General features: G+C 49.0%; 7 protein-coding genes across 7 annotated transcripts; 2 read left to right on the top strand and 5 right to left on the bottom strand.

The window, feature by feature from the left end:
• Positions 1–152: 152 nt before the first annotated feature.
• Positions 153–1,668, bottom strand: PGRI_066360 (uridine kinase family protein; the record flags this gene model as incomplete). Its single annotated transcript, XM_040794350.1, has 7 exons — positions 153–636; positions 689–920; positions 966–1,007; positions 1,069–1,182; positions 1,231–1,273; positions 1,329–1,473; positions 1,535–1,668. 7 exons carry the CDS (start codon positions 1,666–1,668, stop codon positions 153–155), a joined length of 1,194 nt encoding a protein of 397 aa, XP_040649600.1.
• A 641-nt stretch (positions 1,669–2,309) lies between these two features.
• Positions 2,310–3,555, top strand: PGRI_066350 (glucose-induced degradation complex GID8; the record flags this gene model as incomplete). The annotated part of the gene is made up of 4 exons (XM_040794349.1): positions 2,310–2,324; positions 2,377–2,456; positions 2,641–2,836; positions 3,046–3,555. 4 exons carry the CDS (start codon positions 2,310–2,312, stop codon positions 3,553–3,555), a joined length of 801 nt encoding a protein of 266 aa, XP_040649599.1.
• Positions 3,556–4,065: 510 nt separating this feature from the next.
• Positions 4,066–6,372, bottom strand: PGRI_066340 (putative NADH-ubiquinone oxidoreductase 64 kDa subunit; the record flags this gene model as incomplete). Its single annotated transcript, XM_040794348.1, has 5 exons — positions 4,066–4,082; positions 4,146–4,877; positions 4,946–5,096; positions 5,160–5,500; positions 5,559–6,372. 5 exons carry the CDS (start codon positions 6,370–6,372, stop codon positions 4,066–4,068), a joined length of 2,055 nt encoding a protein of 684 aa, XP_040649598.1.
• A 568-nt stretch (positions 6,373–6,940) lies between these two features.
• On the bottom strand, positions 6,941–12,449 carry PGRI_066330 (putative sister chromatid cohesion protein Mis4; the record flags this gene model as incomplete). The annotated part of the gene is made up of 4 exons (XM_040794347.1): positions 6,941–11,796; positions 11,854–11,990; positions 12,042–12,231; positions 12,293–12,449. 4 exons carry the CDS (start codon positions 12,447–12,449, stop codon positions 6,941–6,943), a joined length of 5,340 nt encoding a protein of 1,779 aa, XP_040649597.1.
• Positions 12,450–13,422: 973 nt separating this feature from the next.
• Positions 13,423–14,482, bottom strand: PGRI_066320 (deoxyhypusine monooxygenase; the record flags this gene model as incomplete). The annotated part of the gene is made up of 2 exons (XM_040794346.1): positions 13,423–13,945; positions 14,013–14,482. 2 exons carry the CDS (start codon positions 14,480–14,482, stop codon positions 13,423–13,425), a joined length of 993 nt encoding a protein of 330 aa, XP_040649596.1.
• A 954-nt stretch (positions 14,483–15,436) lies between these two features.
• Positions 15,437–16,222, bottom strand: PGRI_066310 (ETC complex I subunit; the record flags this gene model as incomplete). Its single annotated transcript, XM_040794345.1, has 3 exons — positions 15,437–15,746; positions 15,810–15,920; positions 15,984–16,222. 3 exons carry the CDS (start codon positions 16,220–16,222, stop codon positions 15,437–15,439), a joined length of 660 nt encoding a protein of 219 aa, XP_040649595.1.
• A 228-nt stretch (positions 16,223–16,450) lies between these two features.
• Positions 16,451–22,133, top strand: PGRI_066300 (uncharacterized protein; the record flags this gene model as incomplete). Its single annotated transcript, XM_040794344.1, has 8 exons — positions 16,451–16,561; positions 16,632–16,646; positions 16,792–16,945; positions 17,004–17,069; positions 18,024–18,295; positions 18,347–18,602; positions 18,653–18,820; positions 18,880–22,133. The coding sequence occupies 8 exons, from the start codon at positions 16,451–16,453 to the stop codon at positions 22,131–22,133; spliced, it is 4,296 nt and encodes a 1,431-aa protein (XP_040649594.1).
• Between the last annotated feature and the right edge of the window lie 492 nt (positions 22,134–22,625).

Raw genomic sequence — 22,625 nt, 5'->3', positions numbered from 1 at the left:
ATGGTATTCGCTTAGATTTGAGTAAATATGTTAGATTGATATAAGATCTGGTAAATGTCAAGCCTGGTAACAGAATGCTTGGTCTCGGAAATAAATCATTGTGAATGGGTCAATGTAATATATACTTCAATGAACAACAATGAATGAACGTATCAGCATCCAAAATACCGCTTCTCTATCCAGCGAGGTTCCCCCTCTTCTTCGATGCGTCCAACAATCACATTGATTCTGGGATAAACGGCAGTAAGCCTCTTGAGGCCCCGTTCACCTGCTGCGCAAGTTACGAAAACAATCCTCCCTTGTTCCACCCCGTGGTCAATCAAGACACGAACAGCCATAAGTGCAGCACCTCCACTGGACATTTGAGAGTCCATCAGAATAACAGTTGCATGCTCCTCTATCTTTGACGGAAGTTTCAAGTAATGCAACTCTGGCTCCTCGTTGCTTTCGTTCGTTTGGATGAGCACACGACCAGTAATGCAGTCGGGAATGGTCCGCTTAAGTGCGGTCTCCATACAAGAGCCTCCACGTAAGATAGCCACAGCTGATACAATACCTTTGGGATGTAAACCGAGGTATGTGCTCCCCTGTGGTGTTTCCACATTTGCGGATACGTACGATGTCATATCCAAGGCCCTACAAGGTGATGTCAGTAAAGAAACGCACAAATTAAGAAGAACGGCAATACTTTTCAATCAAGATCGAAACCAGTCGATCAAAGTAGAAAATGTAATCCTCTTGCTCAGTTTCGGGGGTCTGTAGAATAGTATTCATGCCAATAAACTGCGGTGTCGAGGGCAAGACGTGCACATTTGAAGGCAGCTCAACTTCAGCTGCAATCAAACCTAGATTGCGAAGCGCTTCGGTGTGGTCGTTGGATTTCTCCTGCAGCTTGCGTTGAATGTGTTTGACCACCATGTCTAAATGAATTAGTGTGTAGCTCTCAAAACTAGGATATTACATACCGATAGCGGTCGTGTTCTCAATACCACGAGGGATAATGATGTCTAGGATTCAAAGTTATAAAAAAAAGTCACCAATGGTTTGCAGACTTATACGACCACCTACCTGAGATAGGGCGTTGAGGCTCCACAAATCGAGTGTAAGAAGGCTTCACAAAGTCAAACCATTGTTTGATGATACCTTCAATATCACGCCCTCGCTCACGGACATCACGCAAGACTATATATTGTTAATGGAGACTAATGTAGCACGATTCAGGCAACTTACCCCTGCGGCCTAAGCATACATCCATATCTGCTTCAACAAAGATCTGAGCCATCAAATTAGCACCGACAAGCACAAGAATAGGGAAGAAGCTGTTCTACCTTCACATCTAGCATCTCGACGATTCTAGGATCATGGAGCGCCAAAATCCCCTCGAGAATGATTACACGAGGGGAGTAGAGGGTAGTCGTATTAGGCTGCCGCTGGTGCTCAGTAAAAGAGTAAATTGGGATGTTCGCTTTCTTTCTGTGTTACATCTAGTCAGAGCAAAGAGAAGAAAGAACTATGGGGAGAATAGTAATTTTACCCTTTCTTTAGATCACGGAGGGTCTCCACCAGCACATCAAAGTCAATCGATTCCGGGCAGTCGAAGTCGTACTCATTTGCATGGGCCTTCTGGTGTTGCTCAGAAGTTAAGGTCTTGTAGAATGAGTCCTGCATCGAACATATTAGAACGAGGTCTCAATTTAGATGCACCAGAGTTCGCAAGCTGTACCATTACAAGAATCACCACCCATGGCAAGTTCAAAGACTTCACAATCTCCATTGCCACCGAACTCTTACCAGAGCCGGAGCTGCCAGCAATGCCAATAATGCTCAAGTCGTGCCATGGTGGAGAATATCGCACTTCAGTGGACAAAGAATATAAAGGTGAAATTGATTCCATGTCTACGTGTGCAACAATACACTGTAGGTATCTTGACCCTCTCCGTCCCTCTTGATTTCGATTGAGCCTTGAAAGCTGTCCAGGTGGGGACCCACGATAATTACCTAATGTCTAGTCCTAAAGTGGGTTAGTCGAGGCCCATTTCCTGGAAGGTTCCAAGATTGCCCATAGCTTCTCACGTGATGGGCACGTGTTGCATGATAAATTATATAAGCATCCCATTAGGGTTTAGCGCATACTTTCGCTTAAGCTACTTCTTCCGCCGCGAGCTTTTCAAATCCTTTTCTCTTTCGCATCCAACTCGGTCATCTCCCACAAAGCGATTTGCCTTTCCCCATGGCCGTCGTCTCTCGGGTTGCCTTCCAGCTTTACGGATAGCTTCAGATCATATTCAAGACCGGCTATCCAATTCATAATGTCTGCTAATCTTGTATGCTTCTCGGTTTGACACCCGTGGTTGCTGGCATTTTAACACTATGCAGATGTCTCGCACTCCCTCGACTGCGACGCCTACTTGGCATCACTTCGAGCGGAAGCTCGAGGAGGTCAAGCCATCCAAAACGTGAGTTATCTTTGCTCCACCCCCACCTGTCTGTTACCGTGACATGATGTACTTGAAATTAAGTTGGGAATCTCTCTGAAAACATGTGAGGAGAAACAAATTGACTTATCCTTCTGATTCACGTCACCACTGCACAAATTTCGCTCATCCGTTATATCAATGGTTACTGACAATTAGAATGCAGTGATATTAACTATTTGGTCATGGATTACCTCATCACCAACGGCTATCCCGCTGCTGCGAAGAAGTTCGCAGTGGAGGCCAATATCCAACTCAGAACGGATCTTGAAGCCATCCAAGAGCGCGTTGAAATTCGTACTGCGATTCACTCGGGTGATATCCAGGCGGCCGTTGAAAGGATCAATGAGCTAAACCCTCAGGTAAGACTTTTTCCTGCTAGCTTCACATCCCTTGGCCCCACTTGCTATGATTTTACCAAGTTTCATGCACCACTCTTAAACTCCCTTCGGGGACATTTGCAGAAAAACAAACATCTTCAGTCCTTAATATGAGCAACTGCCAAATATTGAATCTTACCAGCATATCACACATTTCATGCCAAGTGCCATGGCTAACAAGACTTCAATAGATCCTTGACGAAGACCCATCGTTGCACTTCGCCCTTTTGCGTCTGCAGCTGGTTGAGTTGATTCGCACCTGCATGGATACCCCTGGTAGCGATATTACTCCTGCCCTGGATTTTGCAACAGCACAACTTGCACCGCGCGCTCCTACAAACCCTCAGTTCCTAGCGGACCTCGAGCGGACCCTTGCCCTTTTGATTTTCCCCAGCGATAAACTGGCCCCCTCGCTTGCGTCCCTCCTGGACCCTGCGCTTCGTAAAGACATCGCCACCCAAGTGAACGAGGCAATTTTGCAGAACCAGGGCGCTCGTAAAGAGGCCCGGCTGCGCAATCTTGTCAAGACCCGGGCGTACGCCGAGCAAAAGGCACGAGAGGCCAAAAAAGACATCCCAGATACCCTGGACATTGGCTTGGTCGGTGATTCTCACGACAACAGTAACAGTAATGACCTTGCTACTAACATTCGTGACTCTTTGATGTCCAACAATAGCGACATAGACCCAATGGTCTCTTGATCCAACATCCCTCTCAAGCTGGCCTTGATTACCAGTCAAATCCCTCCTTTCATACTGTTGTCTTTGCTCTTCTAGCGCGGCGTCTTGGGTTCACATTTCTCGGTGTCCGGGCGATGGTATCTCGCTAGCTTCAATAGGGGCGTATCCCCTTTACAAATACAATTGACTTTAATCTTTATTCTGGTCACAAGTGTTGTTCATACCTGCGTATGGTGGATCTAGGATGTAATATCACCTGATTGGCATTGAAAAAGGCTTTGGTGGAATGCATCAAACAAGACAGCTATGCCACAACAAATCCGACCCGTAAATATAAATAAAGCTTGGCTATGAAAACTAATCAATAAGCGGCAAGGCAAGATCTATCGATGGACTGGTTTCAAAGCAACCAAAATGCCTCCGGACTCGCTGTCTGCTGAATATTGAAAATAAAATCAATATAAAATCAATCATAAATGTCTCTAGATCAACCAATAAGATCACAGATCACAGGTGAGAGCCAACATTGGCTTAAAAGCTCATAAGATCTAGAGAATTAACGCATTAGCAAGGCACTAATATTGATGAAGAAACAGAAGAAGGGGAAATACCTCTTCCAAAGAGCGCTCTCTTGCCCCAATCCATGGCCAGCATACACCGCGTGCGGAAGCTGACACTCTCGGCAAAGTAGATACTACGCCAAAGATACATAGCAATGACACCACCACTGAAGCTCATGCCACCAAAGTCAAAGATAGCAGCGTTGCTGATGTACGCCAAGCTTCCAAGGTGCTTATATTTAAACGCCTTGTAGACAGCATCATCGAGGTCACCGTAATCGATCTCATTGGCTCTGAGACCGGGAAGAGCGGCGGCAATCTTGGTCAGTTTCCGGCCCAGGTACACGCCTTGTTGGTTGGCGCGTTGGGCAGTCGCAGGCAGGGACGTAAGCTTGGTGTCAATCTGGTGTAGGAGCTCGGACAGCTCGGCGTAGTCGAGAGTACCAGAGTGATCCTTGTCATACTGTTCGAAGAGCAGATCCAGGCGACGGAGATGGTTCGAGGCTTGCGGGAAGCGTCTCTTGACCCGGCTGGCGAATTCTTTCCATTCGGAGAACGTCAGATGCACTTTCTCGGGGTCACGGCCCTTCTCCCAGGCAACAGTGCGGAGGAACCTGACAATGTTGTCTGCGACGTTGTTCTGGACTGTTGAGCAGTCGCCAATTGCGTAGACGTCGCCTAGGGGAGCACCAATTAGACGAAGATGGGAATCAGTTTCAAGAGCATGCTTGTTGTTTTGGCCTTCCAGTTTGTTAGAGATTACTTCCGAAATCTCGGCTCGAGCTAAAGAGGTGTTAGTGGTGATTCGATCCAGGATACTCCGTGTCGAGTAATTATATTAATATACTAACCAACTCCAGTGGACCACAAGCAGAATCCAGTTGGGATTTCTTTTACGATGGTCTTGCCGTCTTCCACTTGGGAGAAAAGAACCCGATCCCCGCGCACTTCCCTGACACGGGCGTTGGTCAACACCTCAATGCCATCGCGGGCGAATCGACCCTACACGGTGTTAGCGCCATAATCATCCCAAGGGATATTTAAATGTAGAGAAAACAAACATACCTCGGCATACCGAGAGAGTGCTTCGTCGTAAGTGTTCAGGATGTGGCTTCGGCTTTGGATGATGTGGACAGAAATTTCGTTTCGTACAATCCGAGGGAAAGAATGAAGGAGATCTTCATTTAGGAGATCGTACAGCTCGGCGGCGAATTCAACACCGGTTGGGCCACCTCCACACACCACAAAGGACAGCAGGCGCCTGCGCTCTTCATCGGAGGTAGTGGGGAGACATGCTAGCTCCATATTCTCTAAAATTTTGTTCTTGATTTGACGAGCGTCGTCAATCGTCTTCAGGAAGTTACAGTTATCAAGGCCTTTCACACCGTGTGGGTTTGTTACACAACCTAGTACATAGAAATGTCAATAAATTTACGTATCTGCTTGTTCTTTGACACAACATACCGACTCCGATAACAAGCTTGTCGTATGGAAGGTAGAAATTCTTCCTCTGACCGTCTTGGCCAACCTGGGATACTTCCACCAGCTTTGTAGAGAAATCAACATCAACTGCCGAAGCCTTGAGAAAGTGACCATTAATCTGGTCGATAATGCGCCGAACGGGCTCGACCAGCGATCGCAGACCCAAAGTACCAACGGTGCCAGAAGGTAACATGGGAGTAAACAGGAAATAGTTAGTAGGAGAAACAACAGTGACGTGGTAATCCGCAGGGTTCAAGTTCTTAAGGAGGGCGATGGTACCCCAGCCCGTGCCTAGGACAACCAGACGAGGCTTATCCTTCTGCTGGAGCATAGCCTCCGAGTCATAGTCGCCAACCAAAACATCTGCAATGGGCAAGTTCTTTGGCCCTCCGAGTCGAGGATTAAGAGCCAATTCTGAGACCGGGATATCTGTCACATTGGCACCTTCGCGGTATGTACTAGCATCGTAGATGAAGAAAGCGACAACCACAGCGCCTGTGGAAATGATGAAAAGCCCGCAGAATGTAGAGACCTTGCGTATAGCAGTCAGTACACGGGATCGCTTCAAAGGTTCGGCTTTGTCTGCGATCTCTGATTTGAATCGGATCGGCATCGAGATTGGTGCCAAGACTCGCCATTGAGGGGCCGGTCGCCGACGAGGAGTATGTAAGGAGCGGGATAGAGGTTGACGGGAGGTAAATAATGTCTTTGAGGCATGAATTCGAGCTGGTAATGACCCCATTGACTTCAGTGCAGCGCCGTCCGCATGGGTCCGGCGCAGCATCGCGTTAAGCATTGTCATAACAGAAAGGGAGCTTCCAAGTGTAGAGGATGTTCAGCAATGGAAAACTGAAATGAAGCAGCTCATGTTATTTCTCTATGCACTCAAATAACGAGCGACCTTGAAAAATATGAAAAGGAGTCTATCTCACAAAAGTTTAAGACAAGGATACGACAGGTATCCATGACCGACGTCATAATGTATTGGTCACGTGCCATTAGCACTCGGGATCCCGGCATCAAAACTTTGAACTCATACGACAGCTCCCGGCTCCGTAGATTCACCGACGACTATATCTAGATAAATGCCTTTGTGTATGTACCAATGGAAATGAATCCGTGGAATTCTATTATATACCCATAACTAAGGGGATATCGGGCCGAGCTCGAGGAAATCCTCAAACTCAGAGCATGTATGAAAAAAGCATGGATATAGCAACCACCCATTTCGATCTCGAAAATAAAATAATAAAAAAAGCCATTCCCCGCAGAATGCTTCATGTGAAGAGGAAAATAAATAAACGCCGACCTCGCTTGACATGCAGATAATAAAAAGAAATGATGGATGGTGGGGATACGAGAAATCAGTCCCAATCCAGGTCCTCGTCTGGCTCAGCGCTGGACTTCTTCCTTCCGGTTGAACTCTTCCGGCCCTTAGATCGCTTGCTAATGTTTGAGCTGGAGACGGAGCTCTTGCGCTTCATGGGCCGAGGAGCCACCGTCTCGTCGATATCTCCGACAGTGTCCAGACTGTCCCCTTCTGCATCCTCATCTCCATCCACCCTGAACTCCTCGTCGATGGAGAGTAGGGTTGCAAAGTCTCGACACTTTTGGAGCATCGCTTCCTCGCTGTCCAGAGCTGTCATATTTCTGGCGATAGCTTCCCAAAACTTGTCACCGGTCACCCCGTGCACCTTGGTGGCAGCTTTGTTGAGCTCCTTCGTTGCAGGTTTCCCTTCTTTGTTCTTGCTATGAGCATTAACTCCGTAGAGACGACGGAGGTGAGTTCGAGCTTCCCAAAGCATTGACAATGATGCAGCAGCAGTTGCCAACAATCTCAAAGTCGCAGGGTTGGCTTGCCGCAGTATTGTTGTTGATTGTGGTGCCTCGGGGGCAAACCCTGGTATCATGCCATTTGAAGCATCTAACTGAGGCGGTCCAATCGGGGTGGGAGGTATATCCGTCTCAATCGCGTGTGCAATAATGGTGCCAGTCGAAGAAACGATACGCTCCATACACGCAATGGTTGGCACCACTTCGGCCAATTGACCATAGTCGAAATGGGCCAAGTTTTGGGAGATGAAGCGCGCTAGCAGAAGGTGTTCTGGAGGGTTGCCAGTTGCATCCAATTTTTTCAGTTCGAAGTTGATTTTGGAGCAAAGGTTCGCGAGGAACTTTTTCTGGTAACGGCTGTTGCTGATTTTAACAATCTCAAACAACGGCGCGAGCTTCGAAACGTAGGGTCGAGGGTTAGCACCATTAGAGTCGCCGACAATATCACGCTGGTAATAAAACGCCTCTTGCACAGCCCGCATGTATTCTCGCTCAAACATGGATTCGTACTGTTGGTGGAGCATTTTGTGCGTATCGAATGCGATTTTCGCAATTGCGGGGACCGTAGAAGTCTCCAGAGAGACGAGAACGCCCGCACACTCCTTTGGATGCACCAAGCCCTGTCTATTGATACTCGCAATGAGCTCAATGGCAGTCAGTGAATAAGTATCCTGGCGCGATTGTGCCACCTGAAGCATGTTTGAGAGGAAGTTTTGGGCGATCAAAGCAGCAGCGCCATCGTTGTCGCTAGCTTTTAGAGAACCACCCAATCTAGTGGTGTCTTCCTGACTGGCAGCTTCTGCAGTTGGCATGACGGCCTTTTCAGATTTGCCTTCATGAATGGCAAAGAAATCAGCAAATGATCGAAGAACGATGTTTTGTAAGCTTGGGACATCTTCTTTGAATGTCTGAGCGAAAGTCTGCCGTGTGCGTTCTCTACCAAATTGACCAGGCCAAGACTGGCATATAGATCCTAGGCTTTCGAGAGCCATGACCCTCAGATCAAAGGGTGAATTTGATGCAGTGAATGGAATAATGGAGTCAACCATCAATCCCGCAACTGAGCCACCGGCCCAGGCCGGGAATTCGCTCTTGAAATGAGACGCATACTTTTCAAGATCACAATGCCGCCCAACACAGCCTGCAATGCGGATATAACTTTTGGCGCGGGCAAGGACGGCGGCATGCGTAGCCGAGGAGAGATCAATACTCTTATATTGTTGCAATGGTTTCAGTACTGAAACTGTTAACTTCACCAGTCTATTCGTATTTTGCAGGACACTGTTGATGGTCCACAAACAAGCCATGACTTCGTTCAACTCCGAGCGGGCGAGCTTAGCAACACTCTTGAAAAGGTCGTTCTGCACTTCCTTCAGAAGGGTGTTGTGTGACGAGGATAAAAATGGCAAGACGCAGCGATAGATAACCACAACCGATCGGAATATAAAAAGATCATCTGCGGTAGAAAGGTGTCCGATGTAGGGATGCAGGGCCTCCAACTGATCCGGGGTAAACAGTTTCGCATTTGACTTGGCAAAGACGGTGATCGTCTGCAGAAGAGCTTGCTGGAATTCCTTGCTGGATCCATCTGAATCCTCCACCAGTCTCTGAAACATGGTAGAGACCATCGCCTTACAAACTTTGAAGTTCAATGCCGCAGACTTAGATTTGTCCGCGAGGACCGCTTTCAAACAGACACTAAGAGACTCCAGGGCAGTTTCACTGCGCTCGGTCAGGCCAACGATGAGGCTCACCTGCTCTCCGAGTGCCATTTTCAGTTTCGGCCCCTCGGATGAGGAGTCAATGGATTCGTGGAATGGAACGAGCCATATTTCTTCAAAGGTTTGGCGAGCCAAAGAGGCTACGCTCTCCTCAAGATCGCCTGTGCGTTGGAGGAAACTGTCAAGGATAGCTAGCTTCAACTCCTTCCGGGATGTTTTGTGGTAAAGTTCCTTCAAAAGCCCGATGCAGCGTTTCCGGACTCCAGCTGTTTGATCGGCTGCACATGCCAAAATGCTTCGACATCCTTCTTCTTCGAGCTTAGGCTTCAAACCAATGCATTGTCCGATCAACTGCAACGCCGAGTCTCGAACCATGGGTGAGGCATCTGTCGTACATCGGTGTATTACGCGCAAAACCGAAGGATCTCTGTCAAGAAGGTTCGGGTCTTTCTCGAGCATGTATATGACACTTTTCAAGCTGCGGCTGCGAACTTTGGCCGAGTCACCAAGGAAAGAGGCCAAAAGAACTTTGAGAATGGTGTCAAATGCTTTGCCGAAGTTCGAATTCAAGACTGTGATGATATAGGCAAATTTTCCATGCACGTTTGGAATTTTGTCGAATTCTTTATGGGTCTCCAACCAGCGCGAATCAGAGAAGGATCTTGTTAAAAGGGTAACCAAATCATCAGTCACCTCATCGTGTGCAATTTCTTCCTGGTCCTCGGAGTTGTAGTATAGGGCACAGGCTGTTTTGGCCCATTGAGCCAAGTAGTAGCCCCGTGCGCTGGTCAGCTGCCAATTGTCAGAATTCTTGTCTTGCAAAAGGTGCTCAAGCGCAATCCTATACGGGCCCGTCGGGGTGATGAGGTCTTGATGATGAAGTGCGCCAGAAGAGAACTCCTCAAATTGCTGTTTAAGGTAATCAGTCAATTCACTGTCGGAATCTTCCAGAGCCGGGAGCATGTGCTGAGCGGTTGCTATCAAGTCTGAGATAGCAGACCCCATCCAGCCAAGTAGCTCAAGTGCCATACTCTTTGCAGTCGCCGCGCTTTTATCTTGGTCAGTGATTTGAATCATGCGCAAGGCTAAGATCCGGAGGAGCAGTTCTGCAGCTGGCCAATCAGCTGAGCCCAGTACATTGATCAAATCCTGAGTGAAAAGATCCAGGATATTCCGATATGGCTGGTCACCAGTTTTCGTCGAGTTCATAGCACGCTGAACAATGAAGTTCACAATATATTGTGCGGAGCGCATGGCATTGTCGTATAGTCGGTTGGACTTGTTCGCCAGGCGTTCCAGCGATTCATCAGACTCATCGTCATCAGACTCGCCGTTGGCATGGTCCTCGCCATCTCCCATAAGCTCGTCGTCGTCATCGGTTTGTGATTTGATTCGGCGTTTGATTTTCGATCGCGAAGGTGTTTCCAACGCGGTTGTCTGGACAAGCTGCAGGACTAATGCGGTAAGTAGTTGGATGTTTTTTCCATCTGCAACTTTGAACTGCCGGGCATTCTGACGTGTGGTAGGAAGTTTTTCCAATGAAACCAGAATCTCATCCAGAATGAACGGACGCTGCTCGGGATATTTAGAAAACACCTTTGCAAGCACATCCATCGCACCACGTCTCGCAGGCTCGTATTTCTGGTATCCTAAAGCGGAGTCTTTATCACTGTGTGCGTTTTCCACAAATATCAGCTTTGCAGCAAAGAATTCTGCGGCTGTGATCGTCCCCTCGGAGACGTCAATGCGAGACAAGAAGTCTGCAAAAAGAGTAAGAACCTTCTTGCTCTGGTGAACAAGAGTTCCGATGATCCGCTTCTGGGCCGAGAAAAATTGGAAGTGCTGGCCGTCTTTGCCACCAGGACGCGATTCTACTGCGGGAATAATGCAATGGTCAAAGAGATGATTGAGAACGGTGGGAATGGCCTCGATGAGATCTTCTGGGCAAAGCTCTCGCTCCGTCTGACGCCCAGACATCGTCTGCAGCAGCGTTCTGATTGCAAATAGCGCGTTCAAGACATCTTCTATCTTACCCAGCCACTCCCGGGACTCAACCTCACTGGATGAATCGCCTAAGCTTATATCGAGAGATTGTGCAGCAATAATTGGCTTTTCGCACAGTTTCTGAATGCGGTTGAGATAGTCAGACGGTATATCCTGGAGTCGGTCAAACCCTGCAACTTTGCGGAGGGTTTTCTGGAGGCGAGTGTGGGCATCGGAAGATAGTATCAACCCATGCACCTCTAAAGATATTGGGTTCACGAAAATGGGGTTTGGTGTCTCAGAAGTCGGAGGAGTCGAATTATCAGGTTCAATTTGGTCTTCTGCTTCAAAGACCTCGTGAAGAAGATCTTGAAGCTTTTGTAAGGCTGCATCTGCTTCCTCTTTTTGGTCCTTGAGTCGCACCGCTGCCATAGCGTCTTGTCCACGGGCTTTCAATTGTTGCTTCTGCGTATTCGCATAATCGTTATATTGCGGTACGGGTTTGACTGGAATGACCACGGATAGTTGGCTCGATGGAGGTGGAGGACGATTCGGGTCAAAAGAGGCTGAGAAAGATGCCGACTGCGATCTGTTCGCAACGTATGCGCGTTGGTTCAAGGAAGCGGCTGTCTTCGGGGTGAGGTCTTCCTTTTCAGGTTTTGTCTTTGAGGGTGCATCGGGGTCTGCCGGGGGTCAGTCAATTAACTATGTACAAACAGCCGTACCAACTTGGGGCTTACATCTGAATGCAATGTCCGTAGAGTTAAGCATCATGCGTGCAAAGGAACCAAGGCTACTGCTACCGGAAGTAGTACCATCGTGATCGTTTGGGCGCAACTGTTGACTTCGGGTAGGAACCTGAGGAAGCTTGAATTTGCTATGAAATCCAAATGAGTCAACTGTGCTTCAAAGACTTGGGTTTCCTTACAATTCTGTCAGCTGGTCTCCATCCAGCAACTGTTGAATATATTCTCGAGACGTTTCCAAACGACTAGACTCGTCCCGTCCAGATTGCATCTCAGTGTCAAGTTCGCCCAAAGTTTTGCGGCCTTCTTGGAGGACGTGGTTTATGGAAGTAGTATTTGAGGGTCGACCAACATCGGGACGTAGGATACAGTCTATGCATACGAGTTGTCAGTAAATTGAGCAGAATTGAAGAGATAAAGAGAACAGACGAACCGAGACCGAAGACAGGCGCGCTGGACATGGATGAGTACTGCAGTGCCTCATCCACAGATAGCGTCCTTTGCTGAAACTGCATATTGGAGGCATATGGTAGCATCTGATCATGGCCGTTGATGACCACCTGGACGGCAGGTCGTCCATTCTGGTCCATGGTCGCGGTTAAGTCAAAAGAGATAGGCGCGAGTCACAAGGTTGACATGCTCCTGGTAGAGACATGGCAAAGAAGGCAAGCGCCTTATGACATCCCTAAATCATGTAAGTAATGAAAAAAGACCTGGATCTGAAAGAAAATGAGCTGAGCTACGATCAAATGAGTTCATGAATTCCGTATGGGTGACGGCACGTTTATTGCCGCATGTGACCGCCTATATAGAGGCTCGTGCGTCAAAAAAAAAGTTGCATACATTATTTGCTGCATAAGGCCCGATTCATTGACACTTTGCTTGCTCTCTTAATCTTCTGCTACTAGATTGTGAAGTTTGTTTTACAGTCATCATCATGTCTGTTATCGGTTCCTTGATCTTCTGCACAGATTGCGGTAATCTCCTACGAGAATCCACCGGCAATGCGGATGCGATTCTGCACTGTGATATCTGCGGCACTCGGAATAAAGGTGGGTGAATAGAAATCTTTGTCGCTTCTACCAGGCTAGTTGACTGCTCATTACTAACTTATTATATTCAGATACAATCCCCCAAACAACTGTATCCGAGTCTAAGCCATCCGCATTCCCCTCAGCACTGAGAGCCAAACGATCGGCAGTGCAGACCCTATCAGCAGAGGACCGGAAGACTGAGGCTATCATCGAGCGTACATGCAACGACTGCGGGAGGAAGCAGATGTTCTACACTACGGTACAATTGCGTAGTGCCGATGAAGGAAGTACCGTGTTCTACAGATGTGTCTGTGGATTCAAGTATGCCCACCCGCCTCAACAACGTATATTTATGAATATTGAACAAATACTAATTATTTCGCCAGGGAAACCTCCAACAATTAATCTTGGGAACACGGTTTTTGTACAAAATGCGTGGGGAAATGTCTATTTTTGGAGAAAGGCTGTATAACTAGCTATTAAAATCACGACCGTCACGAGACAAATTTCTTTTTTTGCACGATGTCCATCATGCAGCAACGGATGCAGCGCTATCCGGGATCAGCGCATATTGGGTTTCACCATTCTTCTCAAACTCTGCCATGTCAAGAGCAACAATGACACTGTCCCTGACCACCTGATCGGGGTCATTCAAGAATTTCTTCAAGGTCTCCTCTACGCCCTCCTCATCGCCCAGACTGCCAAGGGCCTCAGCCGCTTCGTGTCGCACCATTCCTACTTCCGACAGGTCACTCAGCGAGGCTGTGAGGCTAGGGATTGAGGCAGGGTGGCAGAGTTGTCCGAACACAAAGGCAACCTCATGGCGGAAGAGAGCAGATGGGTCCTTGAGACCCTTGGCCAGTGCGTTGATAGCATCAACTGCTGTGGGAAGATCTGGTGGCGAGGCAAGGTCGCGCAGACCGAACATCGCACGGTATCTTTGGAACAGAGGGAGCTTTGTGTCAAGTAGTGTCTTTTCCAGGTCGGTAATACAGGGTTCGGCGCTGGCCTCTAGGGGCATGGGTGGAGCAGGGTCGATAGAGGTAAAATCACTGTAAATCAAAGATCTCAATGTCAGCATTTCTCTTCATGGTATACGATATCGCGCGCAGATCATACCTAGGCTTCAATTTCTCGGCCTTGCGCTCTTCCGAGTTCTCCCACAGGATTCGATCGACAGCAATATCGCAAGTCTCCCGAATGATATCCAGTTCATTTGTGTCATCCCTCAATTTCTTGAGAATATCCAAGCTATCCGCGTATCCAAGAGCGCCCAGCGCCTCGGCAGCCTCATGGCGACACATCGCATCCTCCTCGGCATCCTTCACCACATGCTGCAGGTAAGCGACAGATTCGAAGTTTTTAGTTTGACCAAGACAGTAGGCAAGCTCGTGCTTGAGCAGAGCTGAGGGTGACGTGAAACCTGCGGCGATCGCTTCGATGGCGGGGAGGGTCTGGTCTGTGGTAGGCTGTAGGCAGGCCAGGTGCTTAAGGGAAAAAAGAGCGCGGAAGCGGCGAGCAAGCGGCTCAGATTCTGAGACCAGAACCTTGCGAAGAGTAGGAACGGTGTTATCTATTTCGGAGCGCATTTTGAGGAGTGTGGGTGAAGGACCTTGAGTATAAAGGAAAGAAAAGTTGTTAATCTTTTTGATCTTATCAATTTTTAGAGTGGGGGGTGGCGGGGCCCATTCAGGCTTTGGCTGCCCATTTTTTTGCTCGTACGTTATTGTCTGCAATGCTCCCGGTGTAAGCCCAAGCCATAATTTTTTGGGGAGATTGGACTAACCTCACAGTTTATTCTCATGGGTTTTTGCAAGTCTAAGTGTTCAGTTTACAGATTTTTGTAGGTGAGAGCGCTGATCTTAGAAAGAATATATATTATCCGAACCTTCCATACGTACATTTCAGTGAGACCCTTGCGCTCTAAAAATAAAAATTGACCGAGGACCTAGGTAGATACAAGTTCTTACAATCTTTGTATACATATGGTGAGACATCCAAAGGTCCCAAAAAGATACAGAATGGAAGCTTGAATGGATCGGCTCGAAGCATCATAAATTTAAAGTAGCCTTTTACTTTATTTTATGACATTATTGCTCACATGCACTGTGCTATTGCAATGATTCCAATGGCTATATAATACTATAGAAAGCATGTTAGGATCCGAGCCTAGCTAAGCTAAGGAAGTATCGGTCAGTTGGAGCTGCATGCATTTCTTGACGGACTTTGCTAGGCACTTTCCAAGGTTACTATAAAAAATACAAAAAAATTGAGCCAGTTAGACAGCGATCTTTCGCCTTGTCGCTACAGTCACTCATGTAGCTACGATCGGCCCACAGTACAATGATACGGACTGGGAATTGGTTTCTCAGCTGGAAGCCCTATATTGTACATCGTTCCCTTCCCTTTGACCCTGGTAGTTGTTAGGCTTTAAAGATGACGTTTAGAGATGATCTATATTACAATACGATATATAGAAGTGCTTGAAATTGAGTTCGAATGGTAAACTGGCAAATATGTACATAATACAGCGCGAAGTCAAATCATTTGGTCTTGATATGTCTGAGCTTCTTGGGTTCGTGAACGAAGTTGTTGGCATAGGACTTAGGCACGAAACGGCGCTCGTTCGGTTCCTGAACAAAATATTCGTAACCCTGCTTTTGGGCAAAATCGATGGCGTCTTCCTTCGATTTGAACTTCAGGTTGGTGCCCTGCATGCAATCGGCAGACGACTGCCAGCCCATGAGAGAGTTCTCCCAACGGTGACCCCGTTGCAAGATATCCCAATCCATACGCCAGTGGTGCTGGTGCCAGGTGCCGGACTGTGTTGCAGGCTTGGTAGGGCGGTAGATACTGCGGGAATCATTGGTTAGTTTGTGGGAGCTAGGCGATACGGCTCAAATTGGTATGACATACCGGACAGTGCGGGCCTGGAGATCGGTTGGGGCTCCGGAGAGGATAGCGGCAGGGAGAGAGTTGCCGGGCTCGCTACCATCCATCACGCGCTTGGGCACCGGGGAAAATTGCCTTAATTGAAAGCCAAAGAGTTAGTGAAAGGATCTGCGACGGAACCAAAAGGGGATGGCGTACGAGGTGCCGTGGTCAATGGTGGCCTCATAATCCGGCTGATGACGGGCCATGGCCTCGGAGGGAGTCTCCTTGGTGATCAAGGAGCTGTCCTTAGGAGGCGTGGTGGGAGCATCCGAGGTGGTGGTCTTCACGGAAGGAACGCCCTTGGGGGCATTGGCGGAGACGAAACGGGCATTGACAGGCGCAGCAAGTCGGCTGACCCGAAGGCTAGCAGCTCCCCCGATTCTGAACAGTGACATTGTGTCTTCTTGGATGCGGGGAATGGTTGTTGCCAGTTACAACTCCCTTCAAGTGTGGTTTGGTTGCGAATTACAGGCAGGTCACGACACCACCGAATCGGGTTTAGCCGGGCTTGGCAAGTCGAACACCCGCAGGGCTCGGTTTGTTCCTCCTTCCTCCTCCATCAGCTTTCTTTGGTTCACTTGCGCTGCGAATCAACGTAAGTCCACGTCTCTACTACCCCGCAAATGCTCACTGAGAGCGGCTTTATTCAGTGTGACAAATTTCTGACACCCTTCAGCCTAGACAAGATGAGCTACATTGCCCGCCGAGGTCTCTCGACCTTGATCCCCCCCAAGGTAAGAAGACCGTCATTTATGACTATTTGTAGTCATCCGGCTCTTTGAATGATGCTAACTGTCTCTCAAGGTCGCCTCCCCTAACGTGAGTTACCCATGCGCCGCTATGTTTGACTTAGTGCATCCCTTCCACATCCGTCCCGCCCCGAAGCCGTTTTTCGTGAAGCCCGCGATTTGATTCAAAAAACCGCCTTTCTTCTGCCTTCACAACTGACACATTCTAAATCAAGGCTATCGGTGCCGCCCAGGATGCTGCCCGCATGGAGCGTGTTGTGACTTTCTATGCTGGCCTTCCCCGTGGCCCTGCTGCTGCCGTCAAGCCTACCGGCCTCATCGGTCGCTACCAGGCCCGTTACTTCAATGGCAAGAACGCCTCCGGTGTTCGTACGTACTTACTACTAATTGTCCCCCTGTATCGATACAAATGCTAATATCGATGCAGCTCTTATTCACGCTATTGGCGGTATCCTGATCCTGGGTTACAGCATGGAATACTACTTCCACCTGCGTATGTGTTTTCCCAATCAAACTGCTTATATACCGTCTTTATAGTTGGGACTTCACTGACTTCATTTTTTTAAACTAGGTCACCACAAGAACCACCCCCACTAAACTTTCCCTTTCCATTGAATAGGTGGAGGATTGATGTATATACTGGATCCTCTGTCCTACAAGGGAATACTGTGGTTTTAGCGAGAAGTTTAGAACCTCACTGTGTTTCAATATTCAGATTTATTATCCTTTGTTGATTTGTCGTAGTTGCAGTATATTTGGAAGTATACATATTGCATAGAACCTTGAGTAACGGGCTCTTTCCACAGTTTTTTTTTCCCTCCATAACATACAAACTTCACATCAGATATTAATAAATCCTCCGGAATTCTGAGTTGCAAGCAACGTCAGTCAACAAAACTACTGCCTGAATTTATCAAAAAAATTAAACAAAACTTGGGCTTTTGAAGAGATCCAAAAGGTGTGTGGGCAGATCTCACAACTTTCGGACAGGCCACGCTAAACCGAAAGCAGCGACCCTCAGCTTCAACCCGAGTTGACTCTTGAATCTCGTATCATCTCCCTATCTTTGTATCATCAACCGTCCTTACGCATACTCCCTCCCTCTTTGCCCTAATCCCTTTCTGGGACCACTTGGGCTGCGGATTTCCCAAGACACGCGCCTATTCGATTCCCGCGATCGTGCTCTCCACACCGAGCCCAACTTGACACAGGTTTCTCATCAACTTTCGAGAGAGTTGACCGATTCGATCCCTGGTTGTGATATCCCAAATATTCAGGGTGCAACCAGTCAAGGAACCAGTGCAACTGTGGCGATCCTTGGTATCTGACGATAGGTATGTCTTCTTGGGAATCTGGCATGTTTGATCTGCGACTATTACGCCCCCGGATCTATATACCCGTTGTCAGGGCACTTGGCTGACATGGTCGCAATTATTATATGGAACAGAATCGAGTATTGTTATGGCAGAGCAGAGCAACCGCGATGTGGTAGATCAGACCCTGTCGGGCGGCGAGCCTTCGCCTTCCGACGTTCCTGCGAGCACCAACGACAATCTATCTGCTGGAGGGGACGCAGGGAAGACCGAACATATCGCAAAGGCCACAGCTACATCGATCAACTCAAACTTGAATAATCCGCAAAACGACGAGAAAACGAACACTCTTGATTCACGGGGGGAAAGAGCCGCCGGCGACAAGGACGCTGGAGGTTCTACAATGGTGAGCATTGCTTCTTGATGTATCACAAAGCACTTGCTAATATGTGCTTAGGATACTTCTAAGCAGGGCGCCGGAGTTGTTGCGACTCGAGTTCTTGAACTTAATGGACTGGCTTCGGCATCGGATGGCGGAGACGACACAGCATCACAAGGTGGTTCGGAATCGGATGCGAGCCGATCAGATGGCAGGAATCCTACTCACAGTGGCTCAATCAAAAAGCCGGCAGGATTCAAGCCAGTTTCATTTGCAAAATTTTCGGTAAACAAGGTCCCGGGGGCCCCAACACCACCCAAGGTGCCAGAGAAAGGTATGCCTTTTTTGTCAAACATCTCTCATAGCTGGCTCTAACTTGTTTAGCGCCAACCTCTACAACACCACTTGGTACCCCACAGTCAAGTTCACGACCGCGCTTGGTTGCAAAGACTACACTCGGCATGCGTGATTCCTTTTCGAAGACTGGAGCAGGCGGAGGCAAGCCTGGAGGATCAGGGCCTGACCCAAATCAAGTTTGGAATAAAAACAGACGTATGTATTGGTCTTGCGACGCAGTGGAATCCCTTAGATTGACATTGATATCCGTGTAGCTGTCGTGCCCGCTCCCCCAAAACACTTGACCGATGAAGAGTTGAAGCAACAATACGGAATTCATATGACTTCTCGTATCCAAGAAGATGGAGCTGTTAGCTCTGAAGCAAAGTGGGCGGATATTGATGATGATGAAGATGATTGGGCTCCTGAGACGATTGAGTGGACAGATGGAACTAAGGTCAATCTCACTCAACATCACACTGAACCCCCGCCGGTTCCTAGTCGCCGGGAGCCCAAAGAGCTACCGCCTGTAGAGCCAAGCATCGTGAAAGAACCTCCCAAGATTGTGCCGAAACCAACTGTATCAATGGGGTCTCGTGCTATGGTACTAAAAGTTGGAGCGAACGCTGAACGGCAAGCGAGAACTGCGAGTGCTTCTTCTAACGGTACAAATGATAAAGCTCCATCTAGCTCCACAAGCCCAGCACCGCCATCGAAGTCTCCTTGGGCCCCTCTGCCTCCAGTCGAAAGAGTGTCTCCGGTCATTGCCCCTGTTCAGCCTCACCAACAGCGCATGCCCGCGAGATACCCCCAGAGAGATGACGGCCATCATGCCCCAGCATCAATGCCACCGAAGGAGATCGCAGCGGATGATTTCAATCGTGCATGGAAAGACCAGTCGGATTTGCCTCAGCTTTTCAATCCTCGATCTTCCCAGTACGAGCCAGTGGCAGAAACCAGGAGAGGATCTTGGCGTCACGACCAACACCCCCGTGCTCCTGCAGTTCTGCAGAGGCCAAACGATCAAGCAGGTGGACCCGCAGAGCCCTCTGCTGCATTCCAGACGCATAGGTCTAGTCATCAGGATGGTATGGGCTGGGGTGGTCGACGTCGCACGTCATCCAACGTGAGCGGAGGAAGCGGAGGGTTTGGCCGTAGGATGTCAGTCGGCCGATTTGATGCCCCTCCCAGATACAATGATGCTCGAAGGGGCTCTCAAGTGAATGGTATGGGCGACTCAGCAATAGTGGGACATGAGCAGCACCATGGCAAAGACGAAATTCCTCTGTCTGGTCCAAACGGCACAGCACGTCCGGCTGTTGATGTAGGTATGCCTACTATGGAAACACAGGCGGTTCCTCAGGTTCCGCAAGAACCTCAGGAGGACCCTGTTGCTCTACAAGAACGTATTATGAAAGAGAAGCGCCTGGAGGCGAGGCAACGAAGAATTGAGCAGGAGGAGAAAGAGGAAGCAGCTAAAAAGGAGAGGATTAGACAACGTCTCGCGGCGATGGGTCCTGCGCCAGAGAAGAAAACTCCCGAAACGCGCAACCCCCCCTCTCTTCAATCTCAACCTCATCCTCAACCTCAACCTCACCCTCACTCTCTTCATTCTCCACAAACTCCTTCCCAACTTCCCCATCCACCCATCCATTCTATTTCTTCACCCCCCAAACCTCCTGTTCCAGAACCCAATCGGGAACCGAAACAGTATGGTATGATGAAAGTGCATCATCCTGACTCTGTCAAGAAACTCGTTGGTGCACATGACCGCACATCTGAGAGCAAACATATTAACCGACGTGTCTCATCACCCCATTCAGAACCCCATCGTGACTCTGCACCTTCATCTACCTCCCACCTCAAGCCTGAACCTCATTCACCCGTCCAGAGCAAGGCATCTGATACCAAGCTCGACGAGCACGGTACTCAGTGGCAAGGCAATTTGACTTCGACTTCGTCGTGGTCTCATCCAAATATCGCTGTCCCTTCCACATCCGCCAAAAATCTGTGGAAACCCTTTGGCAGTGACCGAACTCCGACTCTCGGTAACGGCATCTTTGATCAGCCTCTGGGGACTTTTGCATCACGTGAAAACCTTTTAGGTCAACTCGGCATGGATTCGTCGAACATGCCTACCCCTCCTAAGTTCCCTGCTCCTAATGAGCAAACCGATTCTTTGCCGTCACCTGAGGCACGTCACACCTCATTTGACCCCCTCAACCCAATTGGACGCCCTAGCCCAATCGGCCCGCCCAGCAACCGGAATCGTGCCCTTAATGATTGGAATACCTTCCATGAGAACGCCCTGGAGAAGGAAGCTCAGAACAATAAAGAGTTCCTTAAGAGACTTCATGACAGGCAGAAGGGAGTTCCAGCCCCGCCACCCCCACCTGTTGTATTCACAGAGACATGGAAGAAAACTCGTGCCACTGACGATGGCCGACGCATCGTCACACAGGTCACTGAAAGGGTTGTCAACAACGACGAAGACATCGCCAAGGCTAAGGCGGCCGCCGCCAACCCGCAGTCCAACCCTCTTACGAGCCTTGATACTCCTATGGACGGTCTGAACGTGTCTGACATTGGTACTCGTCCAACCGGCAATGTTCCTACTCGGAGTTCCCGATTCTTCCCCCCAGCATCTGAACAGTCGAAGCGTCAGTTCGCCGAGAAGGAGCGCAGCAGCCCTTCGCCTCCCCCCCCAGAAGAAATTACCAGCCACCCAGTCTATTCCGGAGACTCGACCAGGCCTCACGTTAATCTTCCGACCCCCAAGCCTCCCAAGCCCGTTGTAAAGCTGCCTCCTAAGGCCATTGGTGCCCCGGCGCCCCCGCCGACATTTGCTTCTATGGCAGCTGCACCACCGCGTAACGCAGCTCCTCCTTCGACTGCACTGTCGTGGCAGGACAAGATTAACGGTCTCTTCGGAAAGACCACCCCCACGCAGAAAAAGAGTGTCTTAGCTGTGACATCAGCTACTAAGGAGCCTCTTCCTGTTCATGCAGCTCCTGTTTCAGTGTCTATTCCCCAGACCAAGATCAGCTCCCAGTGTGGCGATGGAGATTTCGCTGTTCGGCAAGTCAATGAACAAGATGAAATGTTCGAAGACCGCGAACCTGGCTCACTACCTGCTGTCCGTGTGCCAAATATGGCACCCCAGAATTCTTGGAGCGCAACTCGTCCCTCAGAGCGATCCCGTGGAAAGAACTTCAAGCCGGTGCAAGCGCAGAGCATTCAGCCGTTCTTGGTCGGTCACAATGATCGGGATAATCATGGTAACACTCGTGCCTCGGTTTTTCTTCCAGGTGGCTCTGAGTCAAAATGTTTTCTGATCCAACGCAAGGCTGGCCCGAACCGAGGCCGCAATACCAATAACAATGGCAGTATCAATGCCAGACCCCGCAAGGGAATCAACAACAAGTCCGGCGATGTTTCTGGTGGCTCGAAGAAGCCTACTGGTAACACCGTCTCACGACAACCCCGTCAGCGGTCGGCCTGGAGCCCAGAACCCCCCACTTCTCGTTAAGAAGTTTCGATCTTGCAAGCATATTCAAAGCGTTTTCGGTACCTTGTTTGTGGCTATCCTGCCTGGGAGGCAATAATTGGGGTCATTCTTGCCAACCCCTAATCAACATCTGTTTTTCGACTCTTGTTGCCATTGCCCACTTCGTTGCTCTTTTCTGGAGTTGGGCCACAATTCAGATCCTCCTCTAACCCCCCTCACGCATTCGCGTTTCTCATGTACTTGTGATTTTCTTTTCCCCCCTATGTGTCTACCCCGACCCATTCAGGACGGCCTTTCCTTTGGCCTCTGATGTGTAGATGGCCATCATCTACCGACTCAGCGTCCTGACTTCGGGTCATTGCCCTAGTGGTGCATGCTTGTTCCGACCAAGCAGTATCACATTGCCCCATGTTGCGAGTATCCAGCCAAAACCGCACCGATACTTACCAAGAGAAATCCATTATTACACAATTTCATCTCCTTGTATACTGTAGACATGTAATTTCAGCTCTC

Source organism: Penicillium griseofulvum, assembly GCF_001561935.1.
Source record: "Penicillium griseofulvum strain PG3 chromosome Unknown contig_91, whole genome shotgun sequence".
NCBI classification, from domain to species: Eukaryota; Fungi; Ascomycota; class Eurotiomycetes; order Eurotiales; family Aspergillaceae; genus Penicillium; species Penicillium griseofulvum.
Note: the sequence above shows the minus strand (reverse complement) of the source record. Positions and strands in the feature narration are given on the sequence as shown.